This window comes from Leuciscus leuciscus, assembly GCF_965113295.1.
Source record: "Leuciscus leuciscus genome assembly, chromosome: 3".
Lineage (NCBI taxonomy): Eukaryota > Metazoa > Chordata > Actinopteri > Cypriniformes > Leuciscidae > Leuciscus > Leuciscus leuciscus.
Genome location: NC_138727.1, coordinates 10,564,949 through 10,592,454, shown reverse-complemented (window position 1 = coordinate 10,592,454; position 27,506 = coordinate 10,564,949). Strand labels below are relative to the sequence as shown.

Genomic DNA, 27,506 nt, shown 5'->3' with positions numbered 1-27,506 from the left:
GAATGATATTTCACTTGAAAATACATCATAATACAGAAGTAAAATAGGCTTTCATATTGACTTTAAATTAAAAATTCAGTAGTAAACCAGTATTCCGTTTTTAATTCAGTTCATACAAAGCTGCTTGGATTTCGTTATACTCATATGAAAATGTCTAATCTTCATTTGAATGAAACCAAACTGTTTTCCCCCCATCCGTTTTAAAGTAGAAACCCAGCTATGAAACTTTTTTTCTTTATAATATCTGTCTCTGCGCTATCCGTGGCTCTTTTTAATATGAAGCTACTAAGCTTCGGTAATACCTTCTGCCTTAACATATCAAGATAGTCCCATCCCTGCCAGATTAGATTAAAATGCCCCAAGGAAACAAAATAAAACTTATTTCATGCATCTTGCACAATGCGGGTCAATGGGGGAAATCTCTTTTCACTTTCTTCCCGTCTCTTTCAACATCTGTGTCTCTAAAGGATACTTTTTGCTGCTTCACTTTTGTCTTTTTTCTTATGGTTGATACAGATTCAAAGCAAAACATTTCATCATGCACTCGTTTCATGGTTGGGCAGCTTTTGGAAGCCAAAATTCATTTTTGCCAAATCAGAACTCCCTCTGTTTTTGCCCATCAGTTATTCATGAGATGCCAAACGTGAGCATATAAACACGCACACACACACTCACACGTTCGGGCATCTTAACACCCGACGTTACCGGCTGTGTTGACACATAAGCGTGATATAAGTGATAATGAGTCGGCTATGGGCGGATGGGTTTGCATGTGTTTGTGCGATCATAATAAGTTTAGAAATACAGAATAAAAATGAAAAGGCAGTGCATGATGGAGCACCTCATCATATGCAGGGAAACTGACAGGGAGGCAGAAAGGGAGGTGAGAGAAAGAAAAATAGTGGTAGAAAAAAGGAGTGTTGATGAAATGATATTGGTTTACCTGTGTGTGTGTGTGTAGGGTGTGTGTTTGAGGTCTTATAAGAATGCCGCCTGTGACTCGGAATAGAAATGAACCGAACTGCAGGGAAAAATGAACTGCAAATGAGAGAAACCTTTGGCTAAGGCAAACCCATAACCCATCAGAGACTCTGAAATCTCCCTCAGTCTCTGTGCGAGGGTTAACACAGAGGTTTGTATGCCAGAGGGAGTTTGCGGAAGGGAGAGCCGGATCCTCTTTGACCTTGGCTGGATGTTCTTCTATTCACTTTGAAGTGCGGTGCGCTTGGTTCGAGGGATCTAAAAACCAGAAAATAAAATACTCTCTTGCTTGTTTGATTTTTTTGCATGAATTGTTTTTTTCTGGTTTTTATTTTTCTGCTAATTGCACATCTGGGGTGAAATCAAAAACTATTTTTGCAACCTTTAATGACATTCAAATCAGTGCATTTTGCGCATTATTAATATGTTTTAATATTCTAAATCCCCAGTGAATATTACTGTCTGTCTGACTGTCTATCTATCTATCTATCTATCTATCTATCTATCTATCTATCTATCTATCTATCTATCTATCTATCTATCTATCTATCTATCTATCTATCTATCTATCTATCTGTCTATCTGTCTGTCTGTCTGTCTGTCTGTCTGTCTGTCTCAGTCATTCTATGTCTGTCTATCTATCTATCTATCTATCTATCTATCTGTCTGTCTGTCTGTCTGTCTGTCTGTCTGTCTGTCTGTCTCAGTCATTCTATGTCTGTCTACCTATCTATCTATCTATCTATCTATCTGTCTATCTGTCTATATGTATGTCTATCTCTTTTTCTTTCTATCTATCTGACTGTCTGCCATATCTATCTATCTATCTATCTATCTATCTATCTATCTATCTATCTATCTATCTATCTATCTATCTATCTATCTATCTATCTATCTATCTATCTATCTATCTATATCTGTTTTTCTTTCTATCTGTCTGTCTCAGTCATTCTATCTATCTGTCTATCTATCTATCTGTCTGTCTGTCTGTAACCTATTACAATATATTGTTGTTGTTATTACAAATAGCTCATTTATTATTAATGATTTAATGATAATAGTATCATTCAATACTGTAATAATTAGCTTGGCGGGACCTTTTTGCATTCACTCAGTTGAGTTTTGGCTCTGCTGAATGCGGTCTGTGTTTGATGATCATGTGGCATGTTGATCCCTGGCAGCAGAGCGTGGCAAAACATGACTTAATTTGGAGATGAATGACATCACTTTGTGTACTTTTTTGTTATTTTTGCCTTGATATGAGAGTAGTATATTGTTGCATATCAAGTATTGCATTTAAATCAATCAGAACAGCACGCATAGTTACAAAGAAGCATTTTTTCCCCCTAAGCAACGGTCTGTGTTGGAGCGTGAGACATAGTTTTTAAGATGAGGCAGCATCAGTCAGGAGCGGGAATGTCACCTGGGATAACATGACATGTCATAGGTACATTTACACTTGTACACCATACACACATACAAGCACTCAGATCCAGGATGACACCTACAGATGCATTAAGCAGTCAAGAGGCTGCTTTACAAAACGTACAGTATTTTTTATATTTTGGTTAATGAAGACAGTTTATCATAATTTGGTGCACAATTCATTATAGTCATTCAAGACACTGGAGTTTGTGTTTGGTAATGAATAATTATACAGCGAAAATCATTTTTCTTAATCTTGTCTTCCTATAACAATTGAAACATCCTTAAAACAAGATGAATTAGTTTGGAAAGGAAAATAGTGCCGGATAATGCTTTTAAAAATATATACAGTATATATTAATCTTTTAAACATAATCCTTGACAGTTTCATGCATTTAAAATGCCAGTGGGTGGGGTAAGAAAAATAAACTTAATTTCAACATTAATATTTAATGTTTTCAAGATGTTTCGACCTTTGTATCTAGAAAACATTCGCTGAAAGAGAAAGGAAGCGTGTATCTCGTGGTCACCTTGAGATGCTTTTTAAGTAGTTTCCAGTAAGAATGCAATTTTCAGTTTGATCAAAGCAGCACTATGGCAGATAGGAATATTTTTTTGTTTGTACTTGTGGGAAAGTGCTCTGCTTCCTGCAGTGAAGATATAAATGTACGTGTCGCATATGCAGGTACACACATACACCTTCATCCACAGCAGAGCCAATCTGGGGAGACAGGAAGTCATGCTTTGCCCAAAGTCCTCTAGGGGATGTTGTCAAATATTAAATTGTCTCCCTTTAATGAGGTCACATACTGTGCTGTGTCCTGTGGGAGAGGCTCTGTGTTGGCACCCACATACACATACTAAGTTCTAGTCTTTTTAAAATTGCAAATCAAATTCAGCTTTCTTTGAGTTAATCCCAGTTGCCATGTCCCACCCATGAAGTTTATCTCTGAGGAATTCTTCTCTGTTCCTCCTTGCTATGGAGTTTCTTCTCTACATTTCCATCTTTAGATTTTAAAAAAAACGTGAAATTATGCAGGAGGAACTTTTAGGGTGTATTCACACGCATGCTTGGTTCGATTAAAACAAACCCTGGTGCGATTGCTCTGTAAGTGCGGTTCATTTGAATAAGTGTGAACGCTGCCATCTGAACCTGGACCGAGACCGCTGAAAAGATCTTGGTCCGCTTCCAAATGAACTCTTGTGCGGTTTGAATTAAATATGAATTCAATATGGACCAAAGACATGTAAACGAAACAAAAACGGGACATGATGTCACAAGATGCCTTAACTTAAAATACTGTTTATTCATCAGTGTTAGTGATATTCTTTAAAAAAAAAAAATGTACGTTAAAGTGGAACGGCACTTGTGTGTGTCACGCTTAGGGACTTTTATTTTGATATTTTGTTCCATTTCCTTTAATTCCTGTTTCTATGCAATGTGTGTTTGCGGTTTCCTTGGTTTCTGATTCCCTGTTTGTTTCTATGGTTAGTTATCATCAGCTGTTTATTATTTTGTTTCTTGTTATCCCCTGTATACTCCCTGTTCATTTTATTTCTTGGTCAGTTATTGTCTTATGTAATGTGTTGTGTTGCTCCCGTGTTCATCACTGAAGTCTATTTAGAGAATTCCGAGTTCACGCCTGTTGCTTATCTTCCCCAGAACATTACAGTGTGTTAACCATTTTTTATTAAATAAATTTGCTTAGTTCAAAATGTAAAAAAAAAAATTGGGTTACGGCTTAATGAACATGGGATAATATGGGCCTCATGGCGAAATCAGTTGAGAACCACTGCTTTAAAAACATCCGTGCTTTTCTTGAACAACCTCTGTAAAAATTACAGAGCAAATTACCTACTGATTTTTGGCTGTGTTGGCGGTCCTCTTAGAAATGAAATTCCGTCTGGATAAGGATGTCTGTGATTGCGGATATTGTATTTTCACATAGCCTTTCCTCATTTATTGACCTTTGTAGAATACAAAACCAAATTAAATTTTCTCATTGCATGCAAATTCCTGGTGCACCTTTATTATGGATTAAGACTTTCTGCCTAAATCAGTACACGATATTACAGATGTCCAATGTTAATAATTGGAACTCAGATGTTGTTTAGAAAACATATCCCTTCTGAATAGTGTTTTAGCTTATCCAAGATAACATTTAGTAGTTACTACAGAGACAATCCACCTTTAGTAACCTTTGCCTTCTACCTTGAGGACGTGGTTATAGGTCATGAAAAGGTGTAGTAGGGAAATCCGTAATTTCCTTTTAAAACGCTGAATGATGGGACATAATTTGATGCTACTTAAACCCTTTGTGCTGTTTTCTCACAAATGTCCCCATGCACTCACTCATTTCTTCAATATATTTATGTTACAGACAGAACAAGACTCTTTAGTTCCCTAAAACAACCCTAGGATAACAGCGAATTTCATTTACTGGCTTGTAACAGTCGGAAGCAATAATTGAATTTTGGCATGAGAAGCTGGCATGCTGTCAGAAAATGTAAAAAAAAAAAAAAAAAAAAAAAACAGACACTTTTTGTCTCTGTAATAATTAGCACTTCCCATGTGTGCTTCTCTTTCATCTCAGCTCTAATAATTCTGAGGGTTGTGGGATTGTTAGTGCATTGGAAAAAATAAAAGACTGTTTTGACTGACTGCCGTTTTAAATCCAGGCTGATTTGAGATGGCTGTTTTTTTTTTCCATACTGGACAAGTAATTATAGGTAGAACACAGGTAATCTGCAGGTGTGCTGCTCACCATTGACTGGGATTTAAAGGGCTCTGTTTTGCCTGTTTCATCCGTAATTGCTACCAAAATGATATTGCAATGTATACTCCCTCCTAGGCAAAGAAAAATGCCCAAAATGGCTAAACACTAAGCTTTTAATTGTCTCAACCACAAATTATTGGTCAGGAAATTAGTGAAATTTAAGCAAATGCACTACTTAAAAAGCCATTGCTGTCTCAGAAAAACATCAAAGGCAGAATGAAGTTTTGGGCAAAATATGGGAAGTTGTGTGTAGTGCGATGAATCACAATGAAAGACGAGTTGCATGGTGATGCTCCAGAGTGCTGTCTTTGAAAATCTGCTGAGAAATAAAACAATAAATGCATCTCTACCATAGTGAAGCATGGAGGAAGAGGTTTGTAGCTGCTGATATTGGTGAATTACTTCACTGTGAAGAGGCAATTAATGCTTTGGAGTACAGGAGAATTTTGCAGAATGGCTTGTTTCCCTCTAAATGAAAAGTTGTTATCTAAAGAGGAATGAACAGATGTTATTTTTCATTGAAACAATGCTCCTGCCCAAATTGCAAAGACAAGAATAGTCTTGAGAGCCAGTCCATCAGGCTCATGTTTTGGCCTGGTCAGAGTCCAGATTTGAACCCTATAGTGAATATTTGGTCGCTCACATTTATCTCAAACAAACTGGGAGACAACTACTCATGAACTGTTTGAAACTATTAACAGTGAGTGGAACAACACTGACTCTTCTTTCTGGAAAAAAAAGCATCAATCACTACCCTCGTCCTCATTCATTTTTTAAAAAGTTAGACATCATCAACCTTCTTAGTATTCCTCAATCAATTTAAATATAAACAATACAACAAGAATTTTTTAAAGATTGCCTGTTTTCCCAGTATTTTTTTAGTAAAAATAGTTTAGGGTCGCTAACGACACGAGGTGCGTAACAGTGTGAGTATGTGCAGAACAATAAATCTTTGATGTCTGAATAAGTGCAATTCCCTTTTATTCCACAAGACGGCTATGTCTGAACACAATGATGAAGTGACGTTTCACTCATAGTTACCGCAGGCAGAAAACAAAAGAATGGGAAGAATCATCAGCAAAACTTGAAATGGCTCAGCGATTTACTGCAGAGCAAGTACTGAACGCAATCATATATTAGTATCACTGTCACTTGATGGTGGATCTGGTGAAGAAGTTGTCAGCGATAAAAATATTGATTTTGAAGATGTTGAAAATGATAGTTTTGAGAATGTTTGAGATCACGAAAATGAGCCAGATGCTGAATGTACTGGGAAATAGGGTTGGGCGATGTCCCCTAAATTGGCAGTTGACGATATTTACAGTAAAACATCGTGATGGACGATGATATCGTGGGGTGGGGTTAATTTATAATATTATTATTAAAAACATGCTTTTTTACCAATAAAATTTCAACAGTAGTAATTATTAGGTCCATAGACAACTAAAAACAAACATATATTCAGCAAACAATAAATAAGTTGCAATATGGAATTAATTGTGCAGGGCTTTCACTGTGAGGTTGAGTTACCAACTGATGAGCATAAATCCTCTTTGCGTGCATGTGTGAGAGAGAGAGAGAGAGAATGCACACAGTACTTATATCTACTTTGTTTAAGGGAATACTCGACTTGGCAGTTTTATATATTTCTGTTTATTTGACCGTTTAGGCGCGCAACCGAAGACAAAGGCTATGCTTGTCCGTGTTGCGCTCGGAGCGCGCGCACAGCATCCTGTCAGTAGAATTCACTTCTCTTTTGCGACTTATCGCGCTTTAAATATTTATTTTCAATATAAAGCACATCAGCTCTTTTCTTTCTCATTCATTCATGTTTTGTTATTAATAAATTTAAACAGAATCGTCAACTGAAATCTGCGCGGATTATCAAAAATACGACACATTTATAGGACATATGGGATCTGCGGCAAAAGTAAAAGTACCAGCGCCCAGCGGGTGAAATGCACAGCAAAGCCCCCGTTTCAATAAAATGATATATTAAAGTTTATATAGCCTACTTTTACATTTTCGCTGCTGTTCTAAAATGATTTTCGCCAGCTTGAATCCCAGTGCAGGAGTTGTAGGTTACCAGAAACCTAAGCGGTTAGTTGATTGCTGTGGTGACTCGTGACACTCGCGAACAGCACTGAACACGCACTTTTGCCGGTACAACTTGAATATTATTATTATCATAAACTTTTCAATAGCTTCGGTAGGCTACAATAGGGAATTGTAATTGGCTGATTTTTCTGCAGAGAGCCGATCTCTGTTGATGTGTCTTAATTTTTTTTATCGATCGTTAGTTGGTAAAGGGTGAGAGTCCTTGCGAGCCACATGAGTTTTGCCAAAGAGCCAGGTGTGGCTCGCGAGCCACTGGTTCCCAACCACTGGTGTACACAAATCAATAGATTAAATTACGTGACCATTTCACGAACTGCCGTGAGACTGTGCTGGTCTGACAGGGTGGGGGGCGTGGCATCACGATGGTGGCTCTCCATCGTGATGTCGGTCAGCCATCACGATGGACGATGATATCGTCCATCGGCACAACCCTACTGGGAAATGATCTCTGACGAAGACAGTGATGATGGTATAAAACATCTGCTCAAACTGAACCTTTCCAAGCACCAAAAAAAAAAAAAAAATGCTTTATTGTATTCTTCTGTAATTGTTACTCTAATATCAGGAGAGTTTTATATTATTGCGATAGGTAGAGATCCATTCGTGCTAGATATAGATCCGGGTCGCTAAATACCTGAATATGTAATAATAATTGGTGAAATATTCATGCATTTAAGGGTTAAACATTTAAAGAAAACAAGGGGGAAGGCTATTCCGTGCTAAGTTATTTTATCTACAGTATTTGTGCAATTCGTGCTAATATCCTTACCAGTGATTTGTGATTAAAATGGTAAAGACCATTAAAAGACCGCTAAATAGTTTGCCGTTTTTGTACAAGCAGATTTTTTTGCTGTAAATTGGTCATTTTAAAGTTTTACACCCATAGCTTCTCACTCAGAAGTCATACCTCAAAGAAACAAAAGCCGACTTGCATTGCATTGCAAAAAAAAAAAAAAAAAAAAAAGTAGAAGAGGGAAGGTAAGAAGTTAGAGGAGAAAATAACACGAAAAGGTAGGCTAGAAATCTCTGAATAGTCATGCATCTGACACTTCATCCACATTAATACAATTTCTGACAACTTTGTTCTAGTTTACCAAAAACTGAGGCTTCTGAAAATGGCTTCCAAAGTGAAGAACCTCTCCAGTTTTTTTTTAAAAAACATTGAATGTTTACATTTGTCTTTTGTCCATCTCAGATAATAAATTCTGTCAAGGTTGTTCTCGTACAGATCTTTTCTGTTATGTTACACTTATTTGCAGAGTTCTTCCTCTGGTTTACAGCTGTCATTGATTTTCCCGTTGACAAGTGGTTTGACTTTCATTCTTGACCTGATGGCGCTTTGTTTTTGTCTTTGAATGTTAATTTCAAAGTAAAAAAGAGATCACCATATTAATTCAAAGAATTTACCTTTTTAAGTGTGCTTGCTACAGTAGCTTATGGTCACCAAATAACCATTTATGTAAAAAAAAAAATTATTAACTGTAATGAATTGTATTGTATTACAACAGGAATGTATTGTGAAATATTTATTACAATTTAATAATATATATATATATATTTTAAAATGTTATTAGTTGCTGTGATGGTTGTTTTTCAAGATTCTTTGATGAATAGAAAGTTTAAAAGAGCAGAATTAATTTAAAATAGAAATCTTTATTTCTATAACATTATAAAAGTCTACAGTCACTGTCAATTTAATTCATTCTTGTTGAATGCAAATATGAATTTCTTAAAAAAATACTGACCTCAAACTTTTGATTATATTGTATATTAATTAGATTATATATCATATTAATTATATATTATATTATTTTATATTATATTATACAGTGTTTAGTTTATATTGTATTGATTTATTGCATAGTCATATTCTAAATTTAGCAATAGCCTACATGACAGTTGAAATGTTTAATAATAATACTAATGAATAATTTACAGTATTACAGTATTATTATAAGTATTATGGATTTATACCAACAACAACAAAAAATCCTCACCTGCTCCTTACTTAATGTTCCTGTGAGACTCTTTGTAGCAGCTGCATATAACTTTTTGTTCAATCAAAACGTGGTATATATGGTTATTTACACGGCTATCTGGAAAACTTTGATCTTATTGGTCAAATGCAATATTCCATGATCTAATATTTGTAATATTGAAAATCACAATCTTATAAAACTTTTTGCAGTTGCAGATTCATATAAAAGAATTACCTTCCTATGCTTGCTGTCGGTAGATTAACTTCCATGAGGTTTTGATCGTCTGAATAAATTTAGTGTGAATGATTTTTGATCTAAACCAATCTGAATAATGAATGAAAAGAGATCCATCTGCCCATCACATCAAGACATGACAACCACACCAAGGTTACCCTGCTGAAGGTCTTGAAAGAATCGGTGAGAAAACACATTTTTGACATGCTCTTGAGAAAAAGTTAAAAGAAAACTTTCCAACCAAAATTGCCCTTTCTTGATCGTTGAAAGCTTTGCTGGAGATCTATGCCGTGCCTTGGGAATATTTGATGGCTATACTCTTAATAGAGCATGTCAAGAGGCTTCTCTTTTGGAGAATGATAACTCTTTTGGATGGGGCTCATCATCCATTTTACTTGAAAGAGTATTTCTAGAGTGCGTTGAGACATTTCTGGGGTATGTTGTCCTTGTGAAGCAGCAGGACTGTCAAGAGAACTTCTGTTTTTAAGGGTATATGTCTGTGTTTGCAAGACTCTGATAACTTTATAACTTGAATTTAGGCTTGTATTCACATATAAAAACGTACCCAGTTGTGGTAAATGGAAGCTCAAGCATGTTCTCTTGATGTGCGAGAACCAAAGGTTCATTCTCATGCGTTACGCAGCACGTTTGAGCTTCCACAAGAACCAATGTGGTTCAGTCTCGTGTTACGCAGCACGTTTGAGCTTCCACAAGAACCAATGTGGTTCATTCTCGTGTTACGCAGCACGTTTGAGCTTCCACAAGAACCAATGTGGTTCATTCTCGTGTTACGCAGCATGTTTGAGCTTCCACAAGAACCAATGAGGTTCATTCTCGTGTTACGCAGCACTAGGTTTGGGTACCGAAACCCGGTTCCAATAGGGAACCGGTTCTGACGTAAACGGTAGTAACGAGACCGAATAAGAACAAAACTTTTGGTGCCTTATTTCGGTGCCTGACTTTTTTCACCGCCCCCTATAAAACATCTCGCGGCACGAATGATCCAATAACAAAACATCTCCAGTTAATTAACCAGCAGAGCATTCATTTAGTTCGTTTGTTAAATAAGAGACGATCTAGTGCTGAACTGTGTTTTATAAATCAAGTGATCAAAGTGCTCGTTGCCGCTGCGATCAGTGGCGCGGATACAGTGTTTTCTTTTTTGGCTCGCGCACACCGCACTTTCTTCACTCGGACGCGCGCTTCAATACATTGCAGAGATCGATCTATTTATGAGTATGTGCGCGGAGAGTTTGTGTGTGTGTGTGTGCTCGCGTCTCAGATGAGTATGTGCGCGGAGAGTTCCGCGCGTCTCGTGTGTGTAGAGTTTGTGTGTGTGTGTGTGTGCGTGTGTGCGTGAGCGACTTTAGATGTGACGTTGTGCATTTCATATAATTTGAGCATTCAGCAGTATACATGTATGTGTGACTAGTATATGTGTATGCAAGCGTTTTATGTGTGCGTGAATGAAGTTCGATTTAAGCCCTAGACGGCGCCTCATATTCGTTCTGGTGAAATCTAATATAATGCACACAAAGTGTCCCTGCTTGATATACAACCACTGATGAGCATAATCGGTAAAAAAAACTACGAATGCGGATTAGAACCCAAAACCTCTGACACTCTTGACTAGAGGTCGACCGATTCATCGGTTTTGCCGATTAATCGGCACCGATAGTTGATTGGTGGAACTATCGTTATCGGCAAAAATACATACCGATAGTTTTTCCTGGTCGCGTCCGTTGCTGGAGCGGCTGAGAAGCACGCGCTGTCATTCATTACACAGTAAGAGAGAGCTGATAAGGTCTGCTGGCATCATGCAGTACAAGAGCGGCCTCTAGAGGTGTAATAAAAACTATCACTGATGCCTCGTGTTGTTTATTTCGACACGTGATGCTGCGTGCTGCGCTGAGAGCACATGCTGCGTGGAGAGCGCTGACATCAGATGCGCGTTTAAAGCACCGACAGCTAAAAGGTAGTCTATGTATACAGTACATTTTGTCATATCATTATAAAGTGATTAATTTGTTGACTAAATGCTGCATTAGTAGAGAAAGAACAGCACAACAGTATGTTTGTTTGCCTTCGAGGCTGAGAGGACGCTAACATTAGTAGTACCTCAAGCGGTTAAAAAACTGACAAAAATAAACGTAAGTCCGACCCGAATGTTTAATGTCACAATTGTTACCTCTATTTGCATTAGTTTATATCCAGCTGGTCACTTTTATGCATTTAATATGCAGAGAAGTTGCATATTTAAAGCTAGAGACGTAAGATAGCAAACTGATATGTTCATACAGCCGACAGAAACATAATTATAAACAAATCAGAAAAGCATTAGATTTCGGTAATTTTTTCGTCATCACTTTAATACATGTTTTGTTATTTTGATTAGATAATCATCAAGTGTTTATAAAATAGAAGCAAAAGTGTGAGATTATACATTTAATATTTATGTCATTTCAATGCTCTGACATTGTAGATATTTAAGCATGACTGTTTGGATTTATATGAAATGATAACACTTACAATAAAATTCCATTTGTAACATTAACTAAGGTTAATAACTTCTGTATAAGGATTGTTCATTATTTGTTAATTAACATGTAGGCTACTAATACATTTTTAAATTAAGGTTTTTATTTGTTAACCATAGTTAATGCACTATCAAACTAACATGAATGATCAAGGTGCAATTGTATTGCTCAAATATTATACCGATCAAATTTTGTTACTTTTTTATTCATTAAGTTGGCTTGAAAAATAACAGTTTAATAGTTACATTTTGAGTGTAACTGGTTTTATTTGTTATTTAGAGTATTACTTTTTGTTTCAGTTTGAATTAATGTCTTTTATTGACTTCAATATTTATTCATATTATATATTTATATCATTTAGCATGTTTTCATGGTTCAATACAGTTTTATTATTTTTATAATAAAGTTCAGCACTGTTTTACTTGGAGTGTTATGTTTGTTTTTATCCAGTATCAATTTTAAAAACTATCGGTTGATTAATCGGTTATCGGCAAGTATGGCCCAACCTAGCTATCGTTATCGGTAAAATCCACTATCGGTCGACCTCTACTCTTGACTAAAGTTAAAGTTCAGCTGCAGTGTTCCTCTTCGGGTAAGTCTAGTATTTTAATGCCAACTGCAAATCTTGCATATCAAGTATGAAGTATATCAAGTATATTTATATGAGGCTATACTATGTGTGTTAAATATTTCTGCTCAGTGTCAGATATTTCTCTGTTTTGTAAAAGTCTATAATATATAATATGTAATATAATATATATATAATATATATAAATAATATGAGAAGACAAAATTTTGATCTTAACTTAAGTGTTTTCGGCTACATCAGTAGCCTTTTAAACGGTACAATTTTTTATTTAATCAGAAATCAGAAAATCTTTTTCAGAAAACACATACAGGTATTATTTATTTTTTTTGATAAAGTGTGTGCGGTTTCGTTTTCTTAAGTACCGGTTTAAGAACCGTTTAAGCACCGGAACCGTTTGAAAAATACCGAGTAGGTACTGGTATCGGATAAAACCCAATCAATACCCAACCCTACGCAGCACGTTTGAGCTTCCACAAGAACCAATGAGGTTAATTCTCATGTGTTACGCAGCACGTTTGAGCTTCCACAAGAACCAATGAGGTTAATTCTCATGTGTTACGCAGCACGTTTGAGCTTCCGCAAAGACCATTGTTCTCAGTCGTAAAGCAGGTTCAGTTGAGCTCCTGATTATGTCCGCTGATCAATGTTTAAATGTGAATAAAAGCCTAAATTAAATCTGTTCATCATATTAAGCGATCAAGTCTCTGCAGTCCCCGCTCAATTCTTATTGATTAGTTTTACAATCTCTTTATGAACTTTTTGAAGCGTCAAAGTGGTAGTTGCATAGCTGTCAATGGAGAGCACAGAAAACTCTCAGAATTCATCAAAAATGTGTCCGTGTCAGTGTAATTATACATTTAAGAACTGAATAATGATAATTAACTACATGTACTTACTAAGGGTTAGGATGAGGGTGTGGTTTAAGGTTAGTTGCATGTAATTATGCATAATTTATAGTTATCACTATAGTAGCCTCATGTAACACGTGTAACAAAGACACTGTAAAATAAAGTGTTACCAAAATATCTTGGGGAATGAAAAGCGAACGAAAGTCTTTTGCGGGTTTGGAACGACATGAGGGTGAGTAATTAATGACAGAATTTTCATTTTTGCATGTACTGTCCATTTAAGACTGTCCAATTTAACTTTTAATATATCAACTTTTCAATATATAAACTTTCCTATATAAACTCTAAAGTGAATATAGGGATCACATTATAATGTACAACATTTAGATATTCGATTACATTTTACAGTTTTATAAAATCTTTTAAACTCTCTTTAAAGCTGTGATAGTCTTTTCTTCCCTATTGTGATGTATATATCCGAGTGAAACGGCTTCCGGAACATGAAAAAATGTAGGGTGGGACATGATTTTGTCCATCGGGAATTGATTGGATCATTATGGTTTGCTATTGGTGGATCTCATGTGATTGACAGTTCTTCCCACCCTTGGGCCAGTAAACACGTCATCAGAGAAGAGAAGAGAAATCATTTATAATAAATACTTCAAAACAAGAATTGTCCATTTTGATTTAAAGATTGGCCAAGATACCAAAGATTAAATAAAAATCAGACATTCCAATATGAACTCGAACATTTTTCCTAAACTATAAAAAAGCAACTTGTGAGCAATAAACTATTTCACTGGGAATGTACAGAGTGTAAGAAACCATTGTGTAGCAAGTGACAGTATAACAATAGGATGACGATCATCTCATTATACACCTCGTGGTCTAGACATTTATAAATGTTAGGCTTTTAGCAGCCTGACTGTGTTTGTGGATGCTCGTTTCTTTCAGCTTCCCATTTATTTTTGTTTGCTCTCTCTCTACATTCATTGTTAGTTTAGTACTTCATTTTCAGAGCTGTCAGATTTTTCATGCTTTTGAACTTTAATTTGATTATAAGCAAACAAAAACGTGCTGAATACTTCGTTACTCCACTTATCTAGCGGCAAACAGTAATTATTGTGCATTTGTTCTATCTGCCCTCTGAAGAATAACTAACGCTCTCAGCTGTAACTAAACATGTCTACCTGAACACAAAAGGGTGCTGGCATATTTAAAACAATTGAATATGTTTCTACACTGCATTATTATGTATTTGCTCCTCATTATTATGTATTTGCTCCTCAAAACAAGCCGCTTATGAGACTGTTGTGGGTGGTTGCCAGGGAGTTGCTATGTGTCTGGCAAGATGTTCTAAGTGGCTTTTCCCCCTAGAAAGTCTTAGAAATATAACATGTTTTTGTGTTTGCATTTTCCCTAAAGGTAGAGTTGTAAAGTTCAGCAGAGAAAAATAAGGGACACTCTCTGTTCCTTTATACCACATGCCATTTGAGATTGAAGTAAACAGTTGGTGGCAGGTGACAATTGACCACTTTGTAAATAAAAATGAAATGCTGCAGAATCACAGTGTGTGCCTGCAGCTATGTGTGTGTAGAAAAAAAGATAGCCTACATTTGAAACGGACTGAAATATGTGCAGAAAAAGCTTTGGAGAAGCAATCACTGATTTCATCATATGATTACATTTTTATTTTACATTTATTTTAAAGCCATACTGAACTACATTGTCATACACCATCAGTTTAACTGCTTATAAATAATATTTAATACATAAAAGATAAATAATATTTCTATGAATTAATTTTTATTTTAGGTGCATTTCACCTATTTAATTAACCTTAAGGCCAGTTATAAAAAAATAAATAAAAAATCCAGTGAAAAAAATAAACCGACTGAAAGTGGCTGGATGGTCTTATTTTTACACACACACAAACACATACTGGTTTCCATGTTTTATGGGGACTTTCCATAGACACAATGCTTTTTATACTGTACAAACTGTATATTCTATCCCCTTACACTAACCCTACCCCTAAACCCACCCATCACAGTTAACGTTCTGCATTTTTACATCTTCAAAACACTTAATTTAGAATGATTTATAAGCTGTTTTCCTCATGGGTACCAAGTATTTTTTCCATAAGGTCACAATTTACTGGTATTACTATCCTTATGAGACATTTGTTCCCCATAACTTAGGGAATACCAGGTACACACACACACACACACACACACACACACACACATCAACAGTATAACTAAAAGTGTGAAAAACCAACAAATAAAGGTGCAAAAATGTTCAGTCTGTTCTTTTTTTTGCCTTTCCTCTTCTGTCTCCTTCGATACATGTAACATAACACCACCCAATGTTAAGGATTTAACACAACTGTCTTTTTCAATTTGTTTTCCATTCTAATTTTATAATTTTTGGCTGAAACTGATCAAATCTGATATACTAAAGCATTCTCAGTTTCATGCTAAAATATGGAACAAACTGCATTCTGTAACATAATGATGTTCTGTTCCCTTAAATAGTATCAATTCAGTATTATTGCAGATGGTTGGTAACTGTAACTAATAGTGATAACCACTGAATGTTGACTATATATTAACCGAGAGCATTTCTGTGTACAGACTGAGGTAATCACAAATCAGTTTGGATGTCAATGTGCTCATCCTTCTTATTATAAGGTTGTTGTGTGTTCTGCATAAAAAGATTTCTGTTTACTGACACATCCAATATTACAGTTTTCTTTTCTTTACTTTTTGGTGCTTATTTTATTGTAAGTTACACCAATTGAAGACATATTATAGAAATATATTATTATTAAATATTTAAATTAGATATAATTAAAATGTAACCTTACATTAATAACCTTACATTAACCTTACAAATAAATAAATAAAAAAGATTTTGGTCAAGAATTTTCAATTCTGTGCATCACTAGAATAAGTATGTGTTTGAACATCAGACATTGTGTCTTTATTTGGCAAATAAAGTTTCTCATGTCTTATATAAGCCTGAGTGTTTGCACAGTTCAGGTAACACAGACTGAGGATTCTATCAATAATGTTTGTCCTTTCCATTTTAGAGATCATACTCTTCCTGCTTGAAGTTCTTTTGAGTGAGCTATTGTCCGTCACAGAGAGGTTTCCTGGTCGCAAGGCACTTATAAAGGGTCGTGTGTGTGTGTGTGCGTATATGTTGTTTCCCGTTCCCTTGAGAATCCTCTGCCTCCACTTTATGGAAATGTCAGTGATCACCCTGTCTCTTCCGCTGCGTGAGTCCGTGTGATGTGTGTACGCAAGTGTGTGTGTGTGTGTGTGGACAGCTTGTGCTGGAGTTCACTGAAATGTTTGTGTGTGTGTTTGATGTGTAAATGTCACTGATCACCCCATTTCTTCCACCTGATTACCCTTGCTTGCTTCTACCTGTCTGTGCGCTCAGATCTTCTCTGTGGGTAAATGTGTCCTGAGGCCAGAGGAAAGGACTGGTGCATTATGGGTGTGGGGCCAACTCCCCAAAACTGTATGACTGTGCAGAGAATGCATGCGGATGTCACACAGTCTCATTGTATTGGAACCACAAAAAAGGTCAAATCACATGCCCCTATCATACTCGCATGGTGTATTTGGCACTTGAAGAAATAAAGTTTTGCCTCATTAAGCACGGCATCAAGCTCCTTTCCTGTGTGATCAACCCGGTAATCACCCATCGGTTAAAGATTAAAGGTGTTGGCACAAAGCCTGAACAATGATGTCGTAGTAACTGGAGATTTATTTAGTAACATTTATTGGTGCTTTATAACTATTAATGTTATGCTTGTTCATGGGTCATTAGATAAATAAATCTTGGAAATTAACCTGAATTAACTTTAGTTTAGTTATGTGGTATTTTACTTATTTTATATATCAATGATATATTTATATATGGTTTGTTCATATTTTGTTAATAATTAGATTTACTTTTTGTGTTTTCTGTTTTCATTTCAATTTTAGTTAAAGTTAAATTTTTATTCGTTTTTTTTAATGTATTAAGTAATTTAGTTTTAGTTATTTTAGTACTTCAACTGTTAATGTTTATTTTATTTCAAGGAATTTTCAAGGAATCAATGATTTTTTAAAAATAGTTTTAGTCAACGATAATAACCCTGGTTGCACCACATTACCTTTTATTTGGTGTACAAAGGTTTTAAAATATTAATAAGCAGTTTTGTTAAAATGATTTTAAAATTGTTTATATATATATATATTAAATGATTTAAATATAAAAGATTATGCCAAACTACTTGTGTTCTTTTCAAGAATTCATTATTATTTTATTATGAATTTTCTTGAATGCATTTTTGAATGGAATTTATATATTTTATATATATATATATATATATATATATATATATATATATATATATATATATATATATATACAGACCCTTTCCAAAAAATTTGAATATCATGGAAAAGTTTATTTATTTCCATAATTCCATTCAAAACGTTAAACTTCCATAGATTATAGATTCAGGGCCCACAACTTAAACGATTTCAAGTATTTAGTTTTTTATTTGTACATAATTTGGGCTTCCAGCTCATAAAACCCACGAAAACAGGATTTCAAAAAATTTGAATATTACATGAAATCACACAGTAATTACACAGTAATACCATGGTCATTGAACCAGGTTTTGGTTCTTTTGGCCGTGTGGGCAGGTGCAAATCCTGCTGGAAAATGAAGGAAGCATGAAGTGCTCTGAAAATGTCCTGGTAGACGGCTGCGTTGACTGGATTTAATAAAGCACAGTGGACCAAAGTCCTCTTTTCTGATGAGAGCAAATTTTGCATCTCATTTGGAAACCAAGGTCCCAGAGTCTGGAGGAAGAATGGAGAGGCACACAATCCAAGATGCTTGAAGTCCAGTGTGAAGTTTCCACAGTCTGTGTTGGTTTGGGGAGCCATGTCATCGGCTGGTGTTGGTCCACTGTGCTGTCCACTCAACGCAGCCGTCTACCAGGACATTTTCAGAGCACTTCATGCTTCTGAAATATATATATATATATATATATATATATATATATATATAAATAAAGGAATTTGAATTCAAATGATTTGAAGTATTAAAGTGTTAAATTTAAAGTGTAAGTGTGCAATTTTGAAACATAACTCATCCCACACCATATACGAACATGAATGGTGACTAGTTTTGCATAGGCAAACATCACTCAAAAATATTTTTTAGTTATCAAGAGTTAATCCTTCACATTTCTGTTTTATCACCTTTGTTCGTTTAAGCAAAGCACTTAGTGGGCTTCAGGAGGGCTGTTTCTGCAATTAGTCTTTTTTTTTTTATTTCTTTTTTTTTATGAAAGTGTCTGCTAAATGGCAAGTAATTTGCTAACAAGTGTGGTGGGAGGCACTGAGGCATTGGCCTTTAGCTTCATAATAGCAGACCGAAGTAATTTTTTCCCGCAGAGACAGTAAGAATGTTGACCTGGGATGCTTCAATGGGCACACACACCAAACGAGAAGACTGTTCCAAAAAGTACACAGCAATATCATGCTGCCTTCTAAAACACCTTGTTTAGCACAAATCCGATAGCATCAGGTGTATACATAGCGGACAATTCAATCCCAGAATGCATTGCAACCAGCTCTGTTGATGGTGGATGTAGTTGAGATGTCAAACGTAAATAAATATACAATATGCTTTGTTCATTTATTGGCACTATATATCGTTTTTGGCTGATTTCGAAGAATTAAAGTAATTAAATACTTATGACATATCAAGATTGAAATGACTTTTGCCATCATCTTGCACTTTTTTAAAGTAATAGCCCTTTAATTCTTTTCTTTTAAGATTAATTTTCATTCTCATTTACACAATATAGTTTTTTCTAATGGATGCCTCTTTCATATGCATTATCATATTAAAGTCAAGTCAAATTTATTTGTATAGCGTCTTTCATAATACACATAGTTTCAAAGCAGCTATACAGAAAATAATGATGATAATGTTTATAATATCTTTATATTTCATGCCTTTTAGTCGCATTTAGCAGATTAGAGCTGATAATTAGAATAATAGATAACTAGATTAGAAATGTAGTTCACATTGGTTAGTGACCGTCATATGAAAATAGTTGTGTTATTATTGATATTTGCTAAAGTTTCAATATCAGTGCATTCTTAATTCAGTACTGAAAAGTATCTACTAAAATATTTTTCAATTTCAGATCAAATTGTATGAAAGTATCACATTGTTAGCTTAGCAACATGCTAAAGCCAAGTTGTTAACGTCCCCCTGTGGTGAAAATCCAGCTTTTAAAGTTGTTTTTATGTCTATGTGATGTTTTTACAGTTTTTCTCAATTGCTAAAACACAATTTCTGAAACCTTGCTTCATTTTCTGAAAACACTGAACACAAAACCTCATCTTCAAGCACTATTTACCAAACCTCTGACTCCTCTTGCAAAATGAAACTTTCGCCTGTGTTTTTTACCTGTGTTCAAAATCAAACACTGCTCTCAAATCATAAACAAAGTGATCAAAATGATATACACTATCAAGCAGTCAGTAAACAATACACCAAAAAATAAGAAAACACATTGTTCAAAACATATAGTTCTCGAAAGATATCTACGGACTGCTATTCTGTTTGTAGACTTACCCGTGACACCTTACTGTACCATCAAAAAGTTCATTTGTGACATACTGAATGACTGCACTTGATAAAAGGAAATAAAAAGAAAAGTAAAAAAACAAAACAAAAACATATAGTTCTTAGGGAGAAGTACATTTTTAATCTCAAAACAAATTTTATATTTTTCCGTCATTGTCTTTTGATGAACGAAAACATGTTCTATCATAGTAGCTCAAAATTGATCAGAAATTACTACTCTGCTTTGCAATTTTATTTTTTGCTCTTCCTCCTCCTTGTACCCCTATTTTTACAGTACTGTACCCTGCATCTCACAAACGTGTCCTTTGTCTATGTGATACTGTAATCCTTGTTCTTTGTTGATATGAACCTGCAACCAGTCACAATCTATTGAGCAGTCAGTACTGTTAACAAATGGAAAGCACAATGTTCAGGCCATACAATTTGTTCATTGTACAGTATACAGCCTATAATGCACTGTACTACAGTATACAATACTAAAAGGGACAAAAATCAAAAGAGAAAAGATGTGATCGGTGTGCTTCTTCTTGTCTTTGGGCTGGGTCAGGCCAGGCCAGAGCACTTCGTCGACATCACAAGCAATATTGTCCCTCCTCCTTTCTAAATTTTGAGTGGTTGTGTTCAATCAATGACGTGTGTTCTCTATTTGTATTTGATTGTTGCCACTTGTGTTTACCAGTGCGGATGACATGTGCATTAGAGTGCAGAATGTGTTTTGAGAATGAGAATGTGTTTAGAGTTTTGCTGAAAAGTCTAAGTGAGATCTGCAAATTGTGTTTTACCATGTGAAATGGTTTAAGGTATTGACAACAGACTGCACAATTAGCTAAATGAGTTCAGGCAACTGAGAACTTTGTTCAGCCAATGGGTTTTAGTGTTTTAGCAATTGAGAAAAACTGTAATATGCTTTAAGACCAACCATGTGCAAAATCACGTCAACACCATTGCTGAGTACTTTCTCCTTGAAACTGCAGTGAACCAAAGACGCGGTTTGAAATCGCTGGTGTTTCTGACGTCACAAACTACCTTGTAACCAATCAGGTCAACGTGTGATTGTCAACGAGTGAATCTAATTTAAGGAATGAAGATTTAAATTTGTTTATTACATTTAAATATGTCATTTTGGTGATCAAAAATGATTTTTAAGGGATACAATTTTGGACTACAGGGGGACTTTAACTAAAAATACTTTCATCAAATTGCTAAATTGTTACCTGCTTTTTGCAACAGAGCTTACAGTATATCTGAGAATATTCCAAGACTGAATGGAATATTTTTATCCTTTTGACACATACTGTATTCATGTAGTTTGAATTGCACACAGGCTTCCATTCAATTTAGAGAGAGCGGGAGAGCTCATATTATCAGTCTCATCTCAGGTCACATGCCTTCCCTACTGTTTTCTAATGGTCACTTCTTCAGAATTATTGATGTCATCTGAAGCCATTCTGACTTTAGATGGCGAGATTAGATTCACAATACACAAAGGCCTTGACACAAGTTTCTTACAAAGCACCAGAGTGAAAGTCCCTTTGAGATCTTTTTCTGAGTTTATTAGGTCCGGATTTGTGTGGCAAAAACTGTGCACTACTGACATGGTGGCATTCTTGTGACAAATAAATACCTTTCCCTCCACATTAACTTTGTCTCTAGGAGCAGTGTGTATTTGCAGATGTTCTCAGAAGTATATTTCATTTTTTTATGGCCTAAATCTTTTTGCTACAGCCCAAGGACTCGTATGTAAAACTGTGTTTAGAGAGGGCATCAGTAAGCCTAATATAGAAAGAGTCAGCCATTTCGAATGATTATTTAACGGTGAAGTGTTGATATTTTCAGTGTTAAATAAAACGCTTTTTCATATCTACATTATTTCAGCCACAGAACAAAAAATAAAAATGGTAATTGCGACTTTTTATCTGACAATTCTGAGTTTGTCTCACAATTCACACTTTTTTTTCCCCTCACCATTCAGAATTGATTGAGAATTGCGAGATATGAACTCAGAACTTTTGAAACACAATTTGGACTTTTCTTCTCAGAGTCGCAAGCAATTCTAATTCAAACAAACTCGCAATTCTGAGAAAAAAAGTCCAAATTGTCATTCATATTCTCTTTAAAGGTGAAGTATGTAGTTTCTGCAACTAGTGGCAGCTAGGCTTACATTTCTGTAACCGAACCTGAATGGCTTTTCCCATGTATTGACCTCATATCTATTTATCCATCAATCCATCCATCCATATATTCTCATATAATGAGATGTACTTTTAATGTGTACTCAGGCACAGTTATCAGTTTCGAAATGGCCAAATATTGGCTGATGAATCAGCCTGGGTGATATATTGGTCATTAATCAGAGTAGTATTTGGCTTTTATTGGCTTATCTGGACTTTTTGAAATATCATGGTCAGCACTTTATTCTTACGCTCAGTGTGCTTTTATTCATGCATCATAATTAGCCATATTTGCATATTTAGTTAAGCTTACCTGTTCATTACATCAAAATTAAACATGGGTTTTCATTCCGTTATTGATGTTCTCTTCACAGACATCGCTCCGTACTTTAAAACCGAGGTAGGGGGTGCACAAACACATCTGGAGGGGAACAGACTCGTGCTCACCTGTCTGGCTGAGGGCAGCTGGCCGCTGGAGTTCAAATGGATGAGAAACAGCACAGACATCACTGAATACACACCAGAGTACAGGTAACAATGAACACACTCTCTGCTGTCTGTTTGCTGTTTACATGTCTTATGCGAAACCAAGTTCATGAAACACGCCATTATGAACTTTAACTTGGCGATCTTTGAGGATCATGAAGTCTGCATAAAGCAGCAAAACATAAAACTCAAGCCACAAATTTCACATTTTGATTTAATGGGATTTTTAAAGTAGTTTTTATAGCACTGTTTTGGTATGAGTAACCATTATCCTAACTTGCACCCATGTACTGAGGTCATTGGATTCTGTGTTGGAGATTGCAGACAATAGTGCTACAATATAAAATAATATAGACAGTGCAGAGTCCTTTGGGATCTCATTTGTACTGTTTCCTTCTTTGGCCTCTTTCTCGTGTCTGGTCATCCATCTTTGACCCCTCGTGTTTTGGAGACATTATTATTAGACTGACCTCAGAGTTGTGTATAATAAAGAAATGGTGTATAATAAGAACAGTGTTAGCAAGATGAGCGATGAGGTCTGTTTTCATCTAATTTAAAGCCAAACAATGTGACTTCAATGGGATAGTTCACTGAAAAATTCAAATTGTAATAATTTGCTCATGTTGGGAGGAGTTAATACTTTTATTCAACAGAAAGTTGATCAAAGCAACCGTAAAAATTATTTTACTTTGTTACAAAAAACAAACAAACATTATTGTTAACAAAAACTATTAAAAACATTTTAGGTGAAATTAAATATAATTATTACATGAAAATTAGAAATGTTGCCTTGCAGACTAACTGAAGTAAAATTAAGTTGAAGCACTAAAATTAATAATTGTAAATAAATAAATAAAAGAAAAATAAAAGAAACAACTTATACACGTGACACAAGCAAATAAACGTATTAAAAATAAAATGTTACAATTAAAATGTTTAATTTTGACAATATAAGAGTAAAGGCAAATTCAAATATTTATAAAAAACTCAATTTTAATAAAACTAAATATTAATAAAACAAGAAATAATACGAAAATAACACTAATACTAAACCTGTATGATTTCCCTTTCTATTTCATCTTGAGAGTCATTTCGAAATGTAATGTTTTCCAGTGTTCTTCAGAATCGTGCGTTTAATCAGCAAAGTTGATTCCACGTTTAGTCCATGTGAACCATCAGTTCTGCATTAAACAGTCATCTGTAAAAACCGAATCAACACAGATCTGAGCAGCTCTGACCCTGTGGGCTTGTAATCGTTCTTGTTAAACAACACACACTCACATCCATCTGCTCATAAATCCAAGCACTTGTTAGCGTTCACATTCAAACTTCTTGAATGTTTATTGAACTGCTTATTGTACACATTGAGGAAATCATGTTGCAGGTTCAGATAACACATATTTGACAATTATATAATGTAGAGCCAGGTTTTGGGATGTGTTTGAAATAGCATAGTAACATACTACTCATACTATATGGTCAACGGTATGCATAACAAGCGCATGTGTAGTATACTTTATTCCACAATGCAATGCAAATAAAATGACCTTTTAATTACAGTGTGAAGAATGAACCTGTAATAATATCTCTCACTCCAGATTTTCTTCCTTGGCTCATTATTTGATCCAAAAGGGAGAAGTTAAGATATTTTTATGCAACAGTGGATTAAAGAAATGTCATAACTGGAAGTGACTCACTAAATTAAACATGCAGCCTAGTGAGGTTATGAGACAACAATGTACTACGCTACTATTTGTAACATTTATCATTGCATAATGTGCCCTGTTTCACACACAAAAAAAAATGTAGTGTGCAGTATACTGCACAGCAAGAACATATCCATTACTCAAGTAAGCACTATGTAAATCCCAGCTCTCTTCCTTTCTTCCAGGTACACGATCACATTGTTAAACCGCAAGGACACGGGTTTGTATCAGTGCGCGGTGAGGAACAGGATGGGAGCGCTGATCCAGACGAGAGCTGATGTTCGTGTGGCTTGTAAGTACATGTGTATGTTGTTAGAAAGGGAGTCTGGGAGGCTGAAGCACAAATGGATTTCACACATCACCACACTCACCTAGAACACACTCATATGCATGTAGCACAGTGTCCCATAGGGGAAGAACTAGAAGTGACATTCAGGAAATACTCCAGTAATTTTTAAATATGCTGTCAATCCAGTACACTTAATTTACTCTTTGTAATGCAGCTGGTGTTCGGGACAGATATACAAGTATATTACGGCAAAAGCCACTGAAGGCCATGTATTAAAATTATTTGACCGTGGTCAAGGGGTGTTGGAGTGCCTTAAACATCCTACACTGTGATAAAATCATTATACCACAGAAGCCTAAAGGGTTAGTTCACCCTAAAATTAAAGTTATGCCTTTAATTTCTCACCCTTATGTTGTTCCAAACTCGTAAGACTTTAGTTCATCTTTGGAACTCAAATTGAGATCTTTTTACTGAAATCTGAGAGTTTTCTGTCCCTCCATTGACAGTCTGCAACTACCACTTCAAAGCCCCAAAAAGGTAGTCAAGACATCATTGAAGTAATCCATGTGACTCCAGTTGTTTAACCTCTATTTTATGAAGCGACGCGAGTGCTTTTTTTGCACCCAAAAAAATCTCCAACATATGGATATTCATATTTTGTGAATAAAGTGGTAAATTATGGTTGTTGTTTTTTTGCGCAAGCAAAGCACTCTTCATAAAATTGAGGTTAAACCACTGGAGTCACATGGATTACTTTAATGATGTCTTGACTACCTTTTTGGAGCTTGAAAGTGGCAGTAGTGTAGCTGTCAATGGAGGGACAGAAAGCTCTCAGATTTCATTAAAAAGATCTTTATAGTTTCCACAAAATGACAGAGAATGTTGGTATCCGAAAAAGACCAACATACTTATGAGATGTTAAATGTGCCTCATATTGCAACCTAAATCATAGTCTCTCTCTCTCCTAGACATGGATAACTTTGCGGAACTAGAACAGAGGAAAACGGTCTCTCAGGGAAGAGCCGCTATCCTGAATCCCCCTGCTGTGAGCAGTTACCCTCGCCCTCAGGTCACATGGTTCAGAGACGGCTTCAAGATCATTCCTAACCATCGGGTGTAAGTTGCCATTTGACATTTTGACATCTGTGAGGCTTGTCCTGTAAAAAAGATCAATGGATATTGACTAAAACCTGCTCTAATTTATTATGTAAATGGTTTTGTCTAAAAAGGACGCTTAAGTCATCATTTACTGACTCCTATCATTTGTTTTCCAATCCTTTATGGCTTTCTTCGATAAAATATTTGTCTTTTTGATGAATATTCTGCTCCTTCTTTTCAGTAGATTGTGAGTGAATGAGAACTGATTCGTAAGAAAATAAGACGTTTTTACGACTCATGTGAGGAACACACCATTATTCTCTGAAAGTCATAGTTTAAAATTTCTCTTTTTGTTTTCGACATAAGTCAGTCAGTCTTATAGGTCTGGAATGACATGATGGTTACTAAATGAACACAGAATTTTCATCTTTAAGTGAATTAATAATTTAAAGGTAGGGTAGGTAGTATTTTTCTAATAAAAAAAAATTCTAATTTGTTTAAACTGTCTTTATATACTAATACATAATTAAAATGTAAGTGCTCTGAAAAAGAGAGTATAAAAATCGAGTGACTGTAGACCTTTTAATCTGCAATAAACACAGCTCATTATTTCCATCCGGGACGAAACAATTGATTGGTTTGGGCGACTGTCACTCACTCTCGCAACCATGGCTACCACCACTGTTGCTACAAGATCTGCCCATATGCGCGCACCCGTTTGATTTGAGGAGTGCAAGAGAGGCGCAAAACCTACGAAGAGTAAAATTATGGCAGAGAAAGAGCATTCAAAATTCAAAGCACCTGCATATGCAGTCAGCGAAGGCAAACAAGGCAAAAACTACTTCCTCGGACCCTGGTTGCCCGCACTCTTGAACGACCTCCTCTGCTTCGCCCTCGACCCCGGACCTGTCCTCGAACCGACGATGCGGTAGGCTTGTCTCCGGAGTGTAACGTTAGTCCTCATCAGTCAACAATGTTTTCATCATGGAAACTCTTACATGCAAAACACCGTAGCCTATTATGAATCTTACACAAAATTCACCTTCATCACAGTGTAACTGATGGTAATGGAAAAACGTGTATCAATGCAACCTGTTTTTAGCTTTGCCTTATAAATATAGCTTGTTACCTATAAATATAGCTCGTTACCTATAAATATAGCTCGTTACCGAATCAAACAAAATATATTTTAAACTTTACCAGTATCGATATGCTAGCTTGATAGTGAGTACTAAAAGCCATCTTATTTGTTTATATTTATAGTGATAAAGTTAGGTATTTTATTACATGTGATTCTGACATGATGTCACTGCATGCACTGCGCTCCTTCCTCTCCACTCGTCTCAGGTAAATAAATAAGTAAGTAAATAAATGCGTCTTCCAGCTGATCCTGAGCGTTTGGCGTCGCGCGTTCATGTGTTTTGGGGGCGTGGCTTTGGAAGGAGCTCAGAAGGGAGGGGTGGAGTGAATGGAAATAATGAGCTGTGTTTATTGCAGATTAAAAGGTCTACAGAGACTCGATTTTTATACTCTTTTTTTCAGAGTACTTACATTTTAATTATGTATTGGTATATAAAGACAGTTTAAACAAAT

The 27,506-nt window shown here is 35.5% G+C and overlaps 1 protein-coding gene across 3 annotated transcripts in view; it reads left to right on the top strand.

Moving 5' to 3' along the window:
* Positions 1–27,506, top strand: part of sdk1b (sidekick cell adhesion molecule 1b) — a 370,259-nt gene that overhangs the window by 75,027 nt on the left and 267,726 nt on the right. For all 3 annotated transcript variants that reach the window (XM_082163612.1, XM_082163613.1, XM_082163611.1), the window contains exons 3-5: positions 22,709–22,865; positions 24,712–24,818; positions 25,784–25,931. In XM_082163612.1, coding sequence (XP_082019738.1) covers positions 22,709–22,865; positions 24,712–24,818; positions 25,784–25,931 — 412 coding nt within the window. The remainder of the gene's footprint in view (positions 1–22,708; positions 22,866–24,711; positions 24,819–25,783; positions 25,932–27,506) is intronic.